At 46.3% G+C, this 17705-nt stretch overlaps 1 protein-coding gene across 1 annotated transcript; it reads right to left on the minus strand.

Moving 5' to 3' along the window:
* Positions 1-8113: 8113 nt before the first annotated feature.
* LOC116990133 (E3 ubiquitin-protein ligase TRIM39-like) lies at positions 8114-17376 on the minus strand. The gene is made up of 6 exons (XM_033047686.1): positions 16821-17376; positions 15306-15401; positions 14648-14881; positions 13702-13724; positions 13486-13604; positions 8114-8846 (listed from the first exon to the last, which is right to left on the minus strand). Exons 2-6 carry the CDS (start codon positions 15342-15344, stop codon positions 8311-8313), a joined length of 951 nt encoding a protein of 316 aa, XP_032903577.1. The 5' UTR covers positions 15345-15401; positions 16821-17376; the 3' UTR covers positions 8114-8310.
* Positions 17377-17705: the final 329 nt, after the last annotated feature.

Below are 17705 nucleotides of genomic sequence, written 5' to 3' on the forward strand. Positions count from 1 at the left end.
CACAGGTTTGTGGTGAGAGGTGCAAGATTTAATCGAAACCTGAGGAATAACATTTTCACACAGAAGGTCGTGGGGAAATGGAACAAGCTGCCAGATGAGGTCAGTGAGGCTGGACAACAACGTGTCGACGGGCTTTAGGACCCGGGGGAGCCCGGAGCTGTGGAACAATCAATGAAAGGGGCGGGGCCCGGCTGAGGGGAGGCGGAGCTCAGCCCCGTCAATCACAGCCCTGACCAGAAAGCCGATGTCATTTGTAATCAGCTTCGGGTAAATTTCATTCCCTTAAACTAAATACATCCGTGTTTCCTATCGTGAATTGTTCATTATATTAGGCTGCACAATAATATTCGTTCTATAGCAAACACTGTTATTTTATTTAACAGTCTCATGTGCAAACTTGAATTCAACTCAATGATTCAATTATACTCTATTGTCACATGTACCAAGGGACGGTGAAATTCTTTGTTTTTGCATGTAATCCGGTAAAATACAGACCTCACCCAGGCAGTACAGAGAGAGTCGCCACGTTTCTGGCGCCGACAAAGTTGCGAGAAGTTCAGTGAATTCTGCGTTATTTTCCTCTCTTGGATTATTTTTTCCAATTTCATTCCCTGCTCCCATTTACACATCCTCAGTAAGACCTATACTGTCCTCGTCCGATCAACATCAACACCTATTCATTCACTCTGGCACAGCGGACTCGGAATTCTTCTAAGTTTGAGATATGCCAAACTTCCTCGGTCTTCTGAGGACGTAGAGGCGTTTAGATGTAAAGGAGGCCACATCGAGAGAACCGAGTGCCACAGACGTGGATGGAGGAGATGCAAGTGAATCTCTGCCTCCCATTAAAGGGCTGTTTGTGTTCCTGAATGGTGGTGAGGGTCGAGGAGTAGGGACAGAGTGGCGCCTCCCCTGGTGGGTTGTAGGGGAAGGAGTAGGCCATTCGGCCCTTCAAGCCTGCACCGCCATTCAATATGATCATGGCTGATCATCCAACTCAGTATCCTGTACCTGCCTTCTCTCCATATCCCCTGATCCCTTTAGCCACAAGGGCCACATCTAACTCCCTCTTAAATATAGCCAATGAACTGGCCTCAACTACCTTCTGTGGCAGAGAATTCCAGAGATTCACCACTCTCTGTGTGAAAAATGTTTTCCTCATCTCGGTCCTAAAAGATTTCCCCTTATCCTTAAACTGTGACCCCTTATTCTGGACTTCCCCAACATCGGGAACAATCTTCCTGCATCTAGCCTGTCCAACCCCTTAAGAATTTTGTAAGTTTCTATAAGATCCCCCCTCAATCTTCTAAATGCTAGCGAGTACAAGCCGAGTCTATCCAGTCTTTCTTCATAAGAAAGTCCTGACATCCCAGGAATCAGTCTGGTGAACCTTCTCTGTACTCCCTCTATGGCAAGAAGGTACACAAAAATGCTGGAGAAACTCAGCGGGTGCAGCAGCATCTATGGAGCGAAGGAAATAGGCAACGTTTCGGGCCGAAACCCTTCTTCAAATAGTTCAAATAATTCAAATTCACCTTTGTCACATACACATACAAGATGTGCAGTGAAATGAAAGTGGCAACGCCTGCGAATTATGCAAAAAATTGCAGAACGGAATAGAACAGAATCAGTATTTACATATTAGAAAAAAACCAGCAATTTTAAATAGGCACAACACAACAGGAAATTAGTTCCTGGTGAGATTAGAGTTTACAGTCCCGATGGCCTGTGGGAAGAACCTCCGTCTCATCCTCTCTGTTTCCATCCGAGCCTCTTTCTTCATATGAAAGTCCTGACATCCCAGGAATCAGTCTGGTGAATCTTCTCTGTACTCCCTCTACGGCAAGAATGTCCTTCCTCAGATTAGGAGACCAAAACTGTACGCAATACTCCAGGTGTGGTCTCACCAAGACCCTGTACAACTGCAGTAGAACCTCCATGCTCCTATACTCAGATCCTTTTGCTATGAATGCTAACATACCATTCGCCTTCTTCACTGCCTGCTGCACCTGCATGCCTACTTTTAATGACTGGTGGTACCGTGACACCCAGGTCTCGTTGCATCTCCCCTTTTCCTAATCGGCCACCATTCAGATAATAGTCTACTTTCCTGTTTTTGCCACCAAAGTGGATAACCTCACATTTATCCACATTATACTGCATCTGCCATGCATTTGCCCACTCACCCAGCCTATCCAAGTCACCTTGCAGCCTCCTAGCATCCTCCTCACAGCTAACACTGCCCCCCAGCTTCGTGTCATCCGCAAACTTGGAGATGTTGCATTCAATTCCCTCGTCCAAATCATTAATATATATCGTAAATAGCTGGGGTCCCAGCACTGCGCCTTGCGGCACCCCACTAGTCACTGCCTGCCATTGTGAAAAGGACATCAAGGTTGCTGTAGATTAGTGTGTCTCTGCTATATAAATATGACCACACAGATTATGCATGCTGCACATTCCTTATGAACTCCAGTCCGGATCTTCATCCCTACCGCTGCCCCAAAAGCCTGCGTTTGGGACTCTCTCTCTCTCTCTCTCTCTCCTCTCTTAGATTAGCTGAATGCTACGGAGACAAAAGCACAAGGTGTTTTCTCCGTGGAATTACTAATAAAAGTATATGTTCGAATCTCTATGTGTAAGTCTGATCATTTCAACAGTTGCTGATAATCGGCCTTCACTGCCTTCTGAGGCAGAGAATTCCACAGATTCATAACTCTCTGGGTGAAACAATTTTTCCTCATCTCCGTTCTAAATGGCTTACCCCTTGTTCTTAAACTGTGGCCCCTGGTTCTGGACTCCCCCAACATCGGGAACGTTTCCTGCCTCTAGCGTGTCCAATCCCTTAATAATCTGATATGTTTCAATAAGATCCCCTCTCAGCCTTCTAAACTCCAGTGTGTACAAGCCCAGTCGCTCCAGTCTTTCAACATATGACAGTCCCGCCCTCCGGGGAATTAACCTGGTGAACCTATGCTGGGCTCCCTCAATAGCAAGAATGTCCTTCCTCAAATTAGGGGACAAAAACTGCACACAATACTCCAGGTGCGGTCTCACTTGTGCCTCTTTCCGCGCTGTAATTCCAAACTAAAGGAAACTAAACATAAAAGTACATCCTCTGGCAGCTCGTTCCATACACCCACCACCGTATTGTGTAAAAAAAAAAGTTACCCCTCAGGTTCCCATTAAATCTTTCCACCCTCACCTTAAACCTATGCCCACTGGTTCTCGATTTCCCCTACTCAGGGCAAGAGACTCTGCGTGTTTACCTGATCTATTCCTCTCATGATTTTATACACCTCTTATGACTGCTATTCTTTTGGAAAGTGAACCAACATGTCACACACGTGACCAGGTGTCCAAAGTGATACATAGATACATAGACAATAGGTGCAGGAGTAGAGGCCATTCGGCCCTTCGAGCCTGCACCGCCATTCAATATGATCATGGCTGATCATCCAACTCAGTATCCCGTGCCTGCCTTCTCTCCACACCCCCTGATCCCTTTGGCCACCAGGGCCACATCTAACTCCCTCTTAAATATAGCCAATGAACTGTGGCCTCAACCACCTTCTGTGGCAGAGAATTCCACAGATTCACCACTCTCTTTGTGAAAAATGTTTTTCTCATCTCGGTCTTAAAGGATTTCCCCCTTATCCTTAAACTGTGACCCCTTGTCCTGGACTTCCCCAACATCGGGAACAATCTTCCTGCATCTAGCCTGTCCAACCCCTTAAGAATTTTGTAAGTTTCTATAAGATCCCCCCTCAATCTCCTAAATTCTAGCGAGTATAAGCCGAGTCTATCCAGCCTTTCTTCATATGAAGGTCCTGCCATCCCAGGAATCAGTCTGGTGAACCTTCTCTGTACTCCCTCTACGGCCAGAATGTCCTTCCTCAGATTAGGAGACCATAACTGTACGCAATACTCCAGGTGTGGTCTCACCAAGACCCTGTACAACTGCAGTAGAACCTCCCTGCTCCTATACTCAGATCCTTTTGCTATGAATGCTAACATACAATTCGCCTTCTTCACTGCCTGCTGCACCTGCATGCCTACTTTTAATCTGAAGTCTGAAGAAGGGTTTCGGCCCGAAACGTCGCCTATTTCCTTCGCTCCATAGATGCTGCTGCACCCGCTGAGTTTCCCCAGCAATTTTGTGTACCTTTGCCTACTTTTAATGACTGGTGTACCGTGACACCCAGGTCTCGTTGCATCTCCCCTTTTCCTAATCGGCCACCATTCAGATAATAGTCTACTTTCCTGTTTTTGTCACCAAAGTGGATAACCTCACATTTATCCACATTATACTGCATCAGCCATGCATTTGCCCACTCACCCAGCCTATCCAATTCACCTTGCAGCCTCCTAGCATCCTCCTCACAGCTAACACTGCCCCCCAGCTTCGTGTCATCCGCAAACTTGGAGATGTTGCATTCAATTCCCTCGTCCAAATCATTAATATATATCGTAAATAGCTGGGGTCCCAGCACTGAGCCTTGCGGCACCCCACTAGTCACTGCCTGCCATTGTGAAAAGGACATCAAGGTTGCTGTAGATTAGTGTGTCTCTGCTATATAAATATGACCACACAGTTTATGCATGCTGCACATTCGTTATGAAATCCAGTCCGGATCTTCATTCCTACCGCTGCCCCAAAAGCCTGCGTTTGGGACTCTCTCTCTCTCTCTTCTCTCTTAGATTAACTGAATGCTACGGAGACAAAAGCACAAGGTGTTTTCTCCGTGGAATTACTAATTAAAGTATATGTTCGAATCTCTATGTGTAAGTCTGATCATTTCAACAGTTGCTGATAATCGGAAATAAAGACATAAGATTCAATAAATACTCAGCAGGTCTGTTAGTTTATCCAGGGAGAGAAATAGAGTTATTGACTCAGTTTGATCGCCATTCGTCATCAGAATTAGATCTGAGATGCAAGGTCTGTTCACCGACCATCGCTCACACTAGTTCACACGATGTTATCCCTTCTCATCCACTCTCAACACACCAGGGGCTACTTCAAAGAGGCCACCTATCCTACAAACCTGCACGTCTGGGATGTGGAAGGAAACGGGATCAACTAGTCGGCTTGTACTCGCTAGAATTTCGGAGATTGAGGGGGATCTTATAGAAACTTACAAAATTCTTAAGGGGTTGGACAGGCTAGATGCAGGAAGATTGTTCCCGATGTTGGGGAAGGCCAGGACAAGGGGTCACAGCTTAAGGATAAGGGGGAAATCCTTTAAGACCGAGATGAGAAAAATATTTTTCACACAGAGAGTGGTGAATCTCTGGAACTCTCTGCCACAGAGGGTAGTTGAGGCCAGTTCATTGGCTATATTTAAGAGGGAGTTAGATGTGGCCCTTGTGGCTAAAGGGATCAGGGGGTATGGAGAGAAGGCAGGTACGGGATACTGAGTTGGATGATCATCCATGATCATATTGAATGGCGGTGCAAGCTCGAAGGGCCGAATGGCCTACTCCTGCACCTATTTTCTATGTATCTAACTGGAGGAAACAGGGGAGATTAGCTTGGCAATGGCTGAGATTAGAACTCCTAGTCTTCCACGGTCTATGTGGGCCGAAGAGCCTGTCTGCCGAGGCCCTCGCTTCGGTGGTCATGAAATGCTTTGAGAGGCTGGTCAAGAAACACATCTGTGCCTTCCTCCCTCGCACCATGCACCCGCTACAATTCGCATACCGGCCGAACAGATCCAGTCTCCCAGGTCCTGCACACCGCTCTCTCTCACCCTGACAGCCAGAAGGGGGGCTATGTGAGGATGCTGTTCATAGACTTCAGTTCAGCCTTCAACACGATAGTCCCCACCAGACTTGCTGAGAAGCTGCTGGAATTGGGGCTCAACACCCCCCTGTGTGCCTGGGTCCTGGACTTTCTCACCGCCAGGCCCCAGGTAGTCAAGATGGGAGGAAATACATCGAAGTCCATCACCCTGAGCAGAGGACCCCCCCCCCCCAGGGTTGAGTCCTCAGACCCCTACTGTACTCCCTGTACACACATGACTGTGTGGCTAGGTTCAGCTCCAACTCTATTATCAAGTTGGCTGATGACACTGTGGTGGTGGGCCTGATCTCAGATAACGATGAGAAGGCCTACCGGGATGAGGTGGCTGATCTGGCACTCTGGTGTCAGGGCAACAGCCTCCTTTTGAATGTCAAAAAAACTAAGGAGCTGATCGTGGAGTTTAGGAGGGCACAACATCCGAGGACGTACACACCACTGAAGATAAATGGGGATACTGTGGATAGGGTGAGCTGCATTCAATACCTGGGAGTCCACATCTCAGAGGCTCTGACATGGACAACACATGCTGCCGCACTGGTGAGTAAGGCAAGGCAGCGCAAGGAAGAGAGGGGGAGAGAGAGAGAGAGAGAGAGTGGTTACTGCTGTAAAACTGGACACAGTGCAAACCGAGACAATTATTGTTTTGTCCTCCTGCCAATAAAACTGATTTGCAACTAAATAGATGAGTGAGCCTTTTTCTGTTCTACTAGTCAGATCCTTGAACCTGTTCCCTTGTAACAACCCTGCAGTTAAGAGTTGATGTTGGCATCATTGTGGGCCGAAGGGCCTGTCCTTGTGCTGTGTTGTCCTAGTGTTCTACGGATATACACTGACATCTTCAAGAAGTTTGAAGCTGTCACGCTCTTCATCAGAGGCACAAGCATTCCCAAATGGACAATAATCTAATTAGGCCAGATTAAATGGACAGGAAAGATTTCGAGGAGATGGACACAAAGTGCTGGAGTAACTCAGCAGGTCACGCAGCATATCTGGAGAGAAGGAATAGGTGATGTTTCAGGTCATAGAAACATAGAAAATAGGTGCAGGAGGAGGCCATTCGGCCCTTCGAGCCAGCACCGCCATTCATTGTGATCATCCCCTATTAATAACCCGCGCCTGCCTTCTCCCTATATCCCTTGACTCCACTAGCCCCTAGAGCTCTATCTAACTCTCTTAAATCCATCCAGTGATTTGGCCTCCACTGCCCTCTGTGGCAGGGAATTCCACAAATTCACAACTCTCTGGGTGGGAATGTTTTTTCTCACCTCAGTCTTAAATGACCTCCCCTTTATTCTAAGACTGTGTGGCCCCTACTGTCGAGACCCTTCATCAGTCTGCAGTTCCTTCTTTATATAATACGGGTGAATATGTTTACATATTCTGTTGTGCTGCTGCAAGTAAGAATTTCATTGTTGTGTCTGGGACTCTTGGATTGAAAGCATCGGTAAATGCTTGTGTCTCATAACTTGTCTGTAGCTTTTGCATTTTGTACATGATTATATTTTCTTGAAACACTTCCTCTAGTTCCAAGGCATGATTTGGTACAGAATACATAAAGAACACTGCAATAGTCTAGGTGTGGTTCTTCTTCTTCTTGCGTTGGAGGCAGCAGAGGTTATGTAACGGCCTCCAGGCGCTGCAGCCAGTTCAATGTGCTGTTGTCGATGGCTGTGAGATCTACCCCTCCACCGGGGGGGGGGGGGGGGGGGGAAGGACAGCCCAATAAGCAGCTGCGCAGTTTGCTGGTCTGCTCCACACATGCAGGCTGCTGATGAACGCAGCCCCCAGCGACGCATGTTGGCGTTGAACCGGCCGACCCCTGTACGGAGACGGGTCAGGGCGACCCACGCTTTTCGGGGCAGGTCCCAGCCGGGTGGGGCTGTGATGTACGGTGCAACAGTGAATCTACGAGGTCGTGAAGTCTATTCCCAGCTGGTTCTCCTTCAGTCTGAGCCACAGCCCACTGTTCCAATGCACATTATAGACAGACAGCACTGTGCTAAATGTCACAACTCTCCCTACACATAAAGGGCAATTTACAGAGGCCAATTAACCAACAAACCCGCATGTCTTTTGGATGTGGGATGTGGGGCAACTTCTGCTTTTATCCACATTTTTATCCATGCATTTGGTTTGAGCCACAGGTGTGGTAACAGATCACAAAATTCACTCATTATATCAAATTCCTACCGTTTCTGCAATTGTCAAAAGTTAATTCTCAAAGCTACAGCTGGTCTGTGGTCGCACCACGTGGCTTTGCTGCCATGACTCAGTTAACGCGTTAAAATGAACAGATCGACAGACAGCTCTGATATCAGTTGCTGTTTATTTCACTATTCCCATGTTTACATTCCCCCTGGTTTTATTTCCACGCTCACTGGGGTTTCACGACGTGGAATTTGGGGATTGAATGGGGAGCCGTTCAGCGCCGGCCTGTTGTCCACCGGGTTTATGCCCCACAGCCCGAGCCCCGTTCCTGACGCCGGTCCCAGGACCCGACCCTTTTACACACCCGGAGCGGGAGCGGAATCAAAGCAGATTCTCAGCCAATTTCCATCCCAAGGCCCGAAGAAAGGATAGAGTTTCTCCGTGAATTTATTCTCAGTGAAGGTGTGGAGATGGGACTTGGTTTCTGTGTTGTAAAATGAAATGGTCCCGGACTCGTAATTGAGATAAACTCCCACCCTCCCGGGGAGAGGATGGGCGGGGAAACGGGATGGAGGGGAGGTGAATACTTCAAAGTCGTCAGCCGCCAGCTTGATCCTCCAGACTCCAGTCTCCGGGGTCAGTGTGGCCTGCTCCTTCCTGTCCACAGACTCTGCGGCGACTCCCAGACTCCAGCCCCGACTCCCCGCCACCTCCACCTCCCAGTAATGTCTCCCCGATGTAAATCCCTCCAATCCCAGCACACATGGACTGCTTGAAAACCTCTTCTTGTTGTCAGTGAGATTCCTCCGGGACCGGGTCAGTCTCACCCTCTTCCGATCCTCGGACACCTCGAGCCGTGCATGCGCTGTTTCTATATCCAGGGTGATGGAGACTGGGGGGAGAAGCAGAGAATCAGAGAGTCCTCGGGGGTTGGGGGGAGACTTGGGCTGGAGAGAGTCTAAAGTCATTGGTGTGTACAACCAAGAACACACTGATCTCATTGTGAACTAATATATGAACTTCACTGAGGGACTTGACAATGTTGCGCATGTAAGGCTGGTCCAGAAAGTGAAGGCAGGTGGGATCCAAGGCGAGCTGGTGAAATGGATCCACAATTGGCTTGGTGGATGGAGGTAGAAGGTAGCGGTAGAAGGATGAGTTTTCTGCTTGGAGGTCTGTGACTGGTGGAGTGCAGCAGAGATCGGTGCTGCAACCTTTGCTGTTTATGTTATATGTTCATGGCTTGGATGTGAATGCATGAGGTGTGATTAGTAAGTCTGTGGAGGACTCAAAAATTGTGGATAGCGGGGAAGGTTGTCAAAGTCTGCAGCAGGATATCGGGTAGATTATCAAAATCGTATTCGCATGCAGGGATATCAAATCAAGAGAGTGCAGATTTATATCGAGAGCAAGGAATTTTAAAGTATATTTGAGATTTAGGTTTTTTTACACTGAGAGTGGGTGATATCTGGAACATGCTACAGAAGAGGTGGCGGAGTGAGATATAATCACTATATTTGAGACACTTAAATAGGTGAGGTGTAGAAGAATACCGATGTAATGTGGGCAAGTCAATTAGCATAGCTGGGGAAAAGGTGGACATGGACGTGATGGGCCAAAGGGCCTGATTCTGTAATATACAACCATGGCTCTCAGCTCCAAGAGCATTGAATGACTGAGTCTCCACAGCCACCGCTGCAGGGAATTCCAAAGGTTCCCCAGTCTCTGCGTGCAGTAATGTCTCCTTATCTCTGTCCAACATGGTGCAGCCCACATTCTCCACACCCCTCAGACGGGGAAACATCCTCCCTGCATCCAGCACACTGAGCCCTGTAAGGACTTTGTGTTTCACTGTGATCTCCTCTAATACACTCAAACACTCGAGTACACGGGCCTAGTCTACTCAATCTCACCCCGCACAACAAACTCACTCTCCTAGGAATTAGTATTGACAATCTTGGCTGCATTTTCTTCCGTGTCGGTACACAGGAGCATAGGAACACAAGAAAACAGGAGCAGGATTAGGATCCGCTCCACAGGCTTGCTCCTTGACACTATAAGGTTGTTAGCAAGTTAGAGAGGGTGCAAAAGGATATATGATAATTTCATCAGGTCTGAAGGGCTGGGTTATAAGGAGACGTTGGACAGGCAAGGACATATTTCTTTAGAGCCCATCAGAATGCTTTTATAGATGTATATAAGATCTATATAAGGTGCAAAGATAAGGTGAATAGCCACAGTATTTTACCCATGGCAGGAGAATCTAAACCTCTGACTCTATGATGCTTCCCAGCTGATGAGTTTAGTGTTAGATCAAATCTCCAATTTCCCTTCCGTCCACAATAGAAGTAATCTTTGCATCTAGATATTGCTTAAAAATGTATAGCAATGAACTACAGATGCTGGTTTAAACCGAAGATAGGCTCAAAATCTGGAGGAACAATGAATAGAAGTTATGCAAAAAATAACGATGAGAGAGGAAACAGGCCACTGTTAACTCTTTGTTAGGTGAAAACGAGAAACTAGTGTGACTTGGGCGGGTGAGGGGTAGACAGGCATGATATTCACCTCCAGAAAAAAAGTAGGAAGTGTTATCCGGGGGTCCGGGAAGCTGGTTAGGTCCCCCAATGGGGGTTTAGAGAGCTCCTGTATTTTCAATAAATTGAAAGTGATTCCCAAGCTTTCTGCTGGTAGTTTACATAACAGAGGCTTAGAATGTTTCTAACACATAACCAGTAAAATAACCCCCAAAAGATAAATATTTCATGAAATAAATGACTTCATACAGCTAAAAAAATCTTTACAAAAAAGGTTACCAGAAATGTCTCTTTGCCTAGCACTGTGTGCAAACAGCAGAGAAAACGCGATTTTGGCTGCAGCCAACTTCTGCTTCAGTAAGGGAAGCTGGTCAATGATTGGCCGCAACGCCCCTCGGAGACTGTGTCTGATTGGCCGCCGAGTAACCGGCGCAGTATCTGATTGGACACAACGTCCTTGGAGACAGCGGCTGATTGGACGGCAGGAAACCGATTTGTTGATTGATCGGGAATTTTAAGGGAAATAAGGGTCGGTGATTGGATGCAACCCCCTTAGAGACAGCGGTTGATTGGTTGACAAATAATCAGGCACAAAAATTGAAAAATAGGAAAACCAAAAAAATAAATTGGAATTACGATTTAAATCGGAAGAATATCATGCCTGGATACAGAGAGAGGAGATGTCGGGCTACCTGAAGTTAGAGAAATGAACATTTCGTACCACTGGACTGTAAGTTGCCCAAGCGAAATATGAAATGCTGTTCCTCCAATTTGCGTTTAACCTCACTCTGACAATGGAGGAGACCTAGGACAGAAAGGTCTGTGTGGGAATGGGAAGGAGAATTAAAGTGTTCAGCAACCTAGAGGTCAGGTAGGTTAAGTCATTGAGGTTATCCATTTTGGTGGCAATAACAGGAAAGCAGACTATTATCTAAATGGTGGCCGATTAGGAAAAGGGGAGATGCAGCGAGACCTGGGTGTCATGGTACACCAGTCATTGAAAGTAGGCATGCAGGTGCAGCAGGCAGTGAAGAAAGCGAATGGTATGTTAGCTTTCATAGCAAAAGGATTTGAGTATAGGAGCAGGGAGGCTCTACTGCAGTTGTACAGGGTCTTGGTGAGACCACACCTGGAGTATTGCGGACAGTTTTGGTCTCCAAATCTGAGGAAGGACATTATTGCCATAGAGGGAGTGCAGAGAAGGTTCACCAGACTGATTCCTGGGATGTCAGGACTGTCTTATGAAGAAAGACTGGATAGACTTGGTTTATACTCTCTAGAATTTAGGAGATTGAGAGGGGATCTTATAGAAACTTATAAAATTCTTAAGGGGTTGGACAGGCTAGATGCAGGAAGATTGCTCCCGATGTTGGGGAAGTCCAGGACAAGGGGTCACAGCTTAAGGATAAGGGGGAAATCCTTTAAAACCGAGATGAGAAGAACTTTTTTCACACAGAGAGTGGTGAATCTCTGGAACTCTCTGCCACAGAGGGTAGTCGAGGCCAGTTCATTGGCTATATTTAAGAGGGAGTTAGATGTGGCCCTTGTGGCTAAGGGGATCAGAGGGTATGGAGAGAAGGCAGGTACGGGATACTGAGTTGGATGATCAGCCATGATCATATTGAATGGCGATGCAGGCTCGAAGGGCCGAATGGCCTACTCCTGCACCTAATTTCTATGTTTCTAAGTCAGACTGAGCAAAGGTGTTCAACGAAACGATCGCCCAGTCTGCGTTTGGTTTCATCGATGTATACGAGTCCACATCTTGAACAATGGATACAGTAGATGAGGTTGGAGGAGGTACAAGTGAACCTCTGCCTAACCTGAAGGGACTGTTGGGGTTCCTGGACAGAGTCGAGGGAGGCGGTATAGGGACCGATGTTGCATCTTCTGCGGTTGCAGGGGAAGGTACCTGGGGAAGAGGTTGTTTAGGTGGGAAGTGATGAGTTAACCAAGTTGCAGAAGGAATGGTCTCTGCGGAAGGTAGAAAGGGGTGGAGATGGGAAAATGTGGCTAGTGGTGGGATCCCGTTGGAGGTAGCGGAAATTTTGGAGGATTATGTGTTGTATGTGGTGGCTGATCGGGTGAAAGGTAAGGACAAGGGGGACTCTGTCTATGTTGTGACTAGGGGGAGGGGGAGCAAGGGCAGAGCTGCGGGATACCGAGGGGACACGATTGTGGGCCTCGTCTATGATGGGAGAAGGGAACCCCCGTTCCCTAAAGAATGAGAACATCTCGGATGTCCTGGTATGGAACCCCTCATCTTGGGCGCAGATGCAGTGTAGACGGAGGAATTGGGAGTAGGGGATAGAGCCTTTGCAGGAAGCAGGGTGGGGAGAAATGTAGTCGAGATAGTTGTGGGAGTCAGTGGCTTTGTAATAGATGTCTATCGATAGTTTATTTCCTGTGATGGAGACTGTGAGATCAAGAAAGGGGAGGCAGGTGTTGATCATGGTCCAAATAAATTTGATTGCAGGATGGAAATTGGTGGTGAAGTTGATGAAGTCCATGAGTTCTGCATGGGTGCAGGAGGTAGCACTGATGCAGTCATCAATGTAATGGAGATAGAGTTCGGGGATAGGGCCTTGGACTTGGAGGAAGTGGGAGGGTTCAAAGGAGAGGTTATTAAGAGTGAGAACCAGCTCTGTAGTGTTAGTAGAGGGAAATTGGATGATTCTGCGGTTGAGGAATAAATGGAGGGCTTTAAGCTCTTCAATGTGGGGGATGGAGGTGTAGAGTGACATGGTAAAGATGAGGGGGTGGGGGCTCTGAAAGGCATGTGAGGTATCTTGGACATAGGTCGGGAGTGATTGCACTAGGGGAGGGGGATAGGATAGAACAGTGAAAATCATTTCAGTGGGACTGGACAGTTGTGTTTATGGATTTTGGGGAGAAGGTAAAACCGGGCTTTGCGAGGCTTGGAAATGATAAGGTGTCTGGTGCATGGCTTAAAGATATCAGAAACAAGAATAATGGAAAAGGTATAAGCTTTACCTTGCTTGAAGTCATCAGATACATCTTTGACTGTCGTGTTGAATGAAACAGGCCAAAGAAACTTTTCAATCTGCATGGCTTCATCCACCACCGACAGTGGTTTGGGTTCATCATGAATCCTGGAAATATTGAACAGCTGGTTATAAACTGAGCATTAGAAATGTTTTGAGTTGTTCTACAAAAACTTACAATGTTTCCATCAAGACAATGTCCTACCTTCGCTTGCGACCAACTTCCTCCTGAAAGAAATAAAACACAAATCTCAATTGATTGAGATGGACCGTCCTCATCCCGACAGCGGGAATTCCCATTTCCCAACTCTTATGGCCACTGTCATGCAGACAGAAAGCGGATATTGTCGCAGAGATGTAGAACGATGGGGGAAAGCACAAGGAATGACGCCATAACTGAGAGGATGGAACTTAATGAAAAGATTGGGCAGGTCGTGGGATTTCATCTGGAGAAGATGTCAGGAATGATGAGACTGAATTTAATATTATCAGTGGATTTAAATGGGGGGAGGAGAGTAGATGGGAGGGATGATGAGTGGTGCAGAAATCTGACCGGATAGGATGGGCCGAAAGGCCTGTCTATGAAGGACAAAACAAACAGAGCAAATTCCCCCAAGGTGACCACCCACTGCTGATGGGAACCGGATATAGATGATCAATCTGATGTGTGCGCCACGTTCTAGATTACAATGTTAATCCCCACAATGTGGTCATGGCTGATCTAGCCCAGGACTGAACTCCTCCTCTTTGCCCAATTCCCTTTGATTTCAATTCCCAGAAATTTCAAAAATGTATCTTCCTCTGGTTTAAATTTGTCTAACATTTTAAACCTCTCAGAGTCTCTTGGTTGGAGAATCCCAGAGATTTACTGCCCTCTGTCCATTCGTGGTCCTTGGGATCAGATATAGGATCACCCGTCGTTGTTCCAAACGCTACAGAATACAAACACCTCTCTACATTCCGGCCAGATATTCCTGAGATCCCATAGATTATACGGGAGGCCAATTAGTTTAGGAACAACACAGCTGGAACAGAGGGAACATTTACCCAGTTCTCAATTACTGGTAAATGCAGCATTTATTTCGGAAATGTCACCCAGCATTTTGTGACTGTGCACTTTTACTTTACCAAACTGTAGTGTAACCCCTCACCTTCAGAAACACCGCACTGTCTTTTTGATCCATATGTTGCTGCATCTTATTGAGATCCTCCTGAATCGATTTTAAATTCTCTTGAATTGATCCAAGATTTTTCTCCATTGTATTAAGTATCTTCTTCTCTTCCTCACGGATATCTGCCAGTGCGCACTGCTCATTCTCAGTGAGAATCTGGTGCTGTTCAGCAAACTGGGATGAGATCTCGGACTGAAGGTTGTGCGACTGTTCCTGTGAAATGAAAGGTCACATCAATATATAATGTCACTGATTGTGTTTCCTCACAACTTTGACGCTGACATTTGTCCCGGGCATTTTTTATTTGCTTTGGCAATTCAATTCTTTGTCGAAATGCTTCTGAAATATTGTGATGGTAATCTTATAATGTTATAACCCATCAATCCTCTACCCCCAATACAATTCCCTGCTGCCTGTTCCTTTTCACGTGCCCTTTAATTCCAATTCATCCGCCCACCACCCACTTTCCCAGGGTTAATTTACAGTCGGCGATTGACCATTGAACCAGCGTGTATTGGAGACGTGGAAGGAATCCGACGCGGTCACAGGAAGAAGGCGTGAAGGCTGCCCTATTATTACACACATCACAGGGATCAAATCTACAAAAGATCAGGAAATCAAAACTGGAAAGCCTCACCAGAACTCCAGAAATATTCTGTTTCTGTTGCTGCACCATTTGCTGGACCTCGGATTCTTTTTTTGTGATAGTCTGGACGGAAGCTTTCACCTGACCCTAGGATTGTGTTTGAAAATCAGAAAAGTGTTAGACAATAAAAAAAGAATTAAACAATGTAGCGTTGTTACAATCCCCGCGATCAGTGGGGCTCTAGATCTTCCGACTGCTGTGCGCGCAACTCAAGAGGTTGTGGGGGGGGGATGTGAGTAAACTGCATGTTTTTCATTAGTGGTCAGGGAGGGATTTCCTCATACGACACGCTTATGACGTAAAGGAAATCTCGATCTGTCATTCCATTCGTGTTTTTTTCCAACACGACGTTGCTGGTCTATTGAATTGCTGGGCTTGAAAGTCAGGCATAACTTCAACGCCTTCAAAATCACAGATCGCAGGTTCAGGACAAAACAAAATGTAGGACGTTTATTTAACATCTTATCTAGTTTTTGGTGTAATTTCATTTTAATCTGTTGATGCAAAATAAGTTAATTTGGCCCTGATAACGGCTGTGTCCTGCCTGCTGGCTGTGAGTGTGAGCCACATGATCATTATATGTATTTTGTGTAATTGTCTACCCATGAACACTATTTTCATACTAAATATGCTGAACATGGCGGCTGCCTCACCGATTTGTATGTACTGTGTTTTTAGTATGAAAATATTGATAATGGATAGACAATTGCACAAAATTCGGATAATTAGATGTTCTTAAGACATGATTGTGCAAAAAATAATGCTTTTGATTATCTTAATTGGATGTTTGAGGATTTTGAACACATGTCTGTGTTAAATGACCCTTGCCCATAGAAACATAGAAATTAGGTGCAGGAGTAGGCCATTCGGCCCTTCGAGCCTGCACCGCCATTCAATATGATCATGGCTAATCATCCAACTCAGTATCCTGTACCTGCCTTCTCTCCATACCCCCTGGTCCCTTTAGCCACCAACTAACTCCCTCTTAAATATAGCCAATGAACTGGCCTCAACTACCTTCTGTGGCAGAGAATTCCACAGATTCACCACTCTCTGTGTGAAAAATGTTTTTCTCATCTCGGTCCTAAAAGACTTCCCCCTTATCCTTAAACTGTGACCCCTTGTTCGGGACTTCCCCAACATCGGGAACAATCTTCCTGCATCTAGCCTGTCCAACCCCTTAAGAATTTTTCCAACCCCTTAAGAATTTTGCTTTTGTGTTAAGTTAATGGAAAAGATGCTAATTTCCGAGCAGTTTTGTAGTGAATGCCTACCATGTTCTGTGTGCTAAGCAAGGCAAGAATTTCATTGTACTATCATGGACACATGACAATAAACTCACTTGAAATTGACCATAACTTTTTTAATACAGGAGATATGAAAGTGAATTAGGTGTCAAATTAAAGGTTTTTTTTATGCTTTATCTGATGGGATAAATTCACAGGCTTGATTTTTAACATCTCAAATTTTTGTGACATCCCTAAACAATCATCGATTTGCTTTTACCTTGTAGAATTCAGCAGCTTCTGCTATCAGCGTGAAGCTGTGGGACTTGTGATTCCGCCCAGCTGCACAAACCACACAGATCAGCTTCTCGTCAGTTTCGCAAAACAGCTTCAGTTCTTCCTGATGATCCTCGCACTGAAGCTTACTCGCCTTCTCTGTTCGATTCGGGCCCAGTGTTCGAGCTTTCTCAGACAGTCTCGCCAAGGCCCGATTCACCCTGAGGTGCGGTCTGTAAATTCCTCTCTACATTCCGGGCACGAGTTTCTCCCCTCCCTGTCCCAACTCTGTGTGATGCAGGAGCGGCAGAAGTTGTGCCCACAATCCAGGGAGACCGGATCGGTGAAGAAATCCAGGCAGATGGGACAAATTATCTCCGCGGTCCAACTCTCCACCTGGTCGTTCGAAGCCATTTTAACTCCTCCTCTTCCTGGTTCAAAAGAAAACACGTCCCCTTTCGCTGAAACCAAAGATTGACTGAAACTGCTGAACTCCTGCAGTAGCGCGAGTGTTCACTGCTCACGATGCCGCCTCGGGGAATGAATGTAATCCGGCTGCAAGTGTTCAGTGTGAAGATGCAGAAACAATGAACTGCAAATGCTGCTTCACAACAAAAATGCACAAAATGCTGGATTATCAAAATGCAGGTTTCGGTCCGAAATGTTGCATATTTCCTTCGTTCTGTAGATGCTGCATCACCCGCTGAGTTTCTCCAGCATTATTTGTCTACCTCCGCTGGATTAACTCAGCGGGTCAAGTGCACCTCTGAAGAACATGGACAAGTGATGTTTCGGGTCTGGACCGAGCTTCAGACTGATTGTAGGGGCGGTGGGTGGGAGAGGGGCAGAATGGTCAGGGTCGTAAAAATGTCTTTGGACATTTCAAATG

Source organism: Amblyraja radiata, chromosome 30 (genome assembly GCF_010909765.2).
Source record: "Amblyraja radiata isolate CabotCenter1 chromosome 30, sAmbRad1.1.pri, whole genome shotgun sequence".
Taxonomy (NCBI): domain Eukaryota; kingdom Metazoa; phylum Chordata; class Chondrichthyes; order Rajiformes; family Rajidae; genus Amblyraja; species Amblyraja radiata.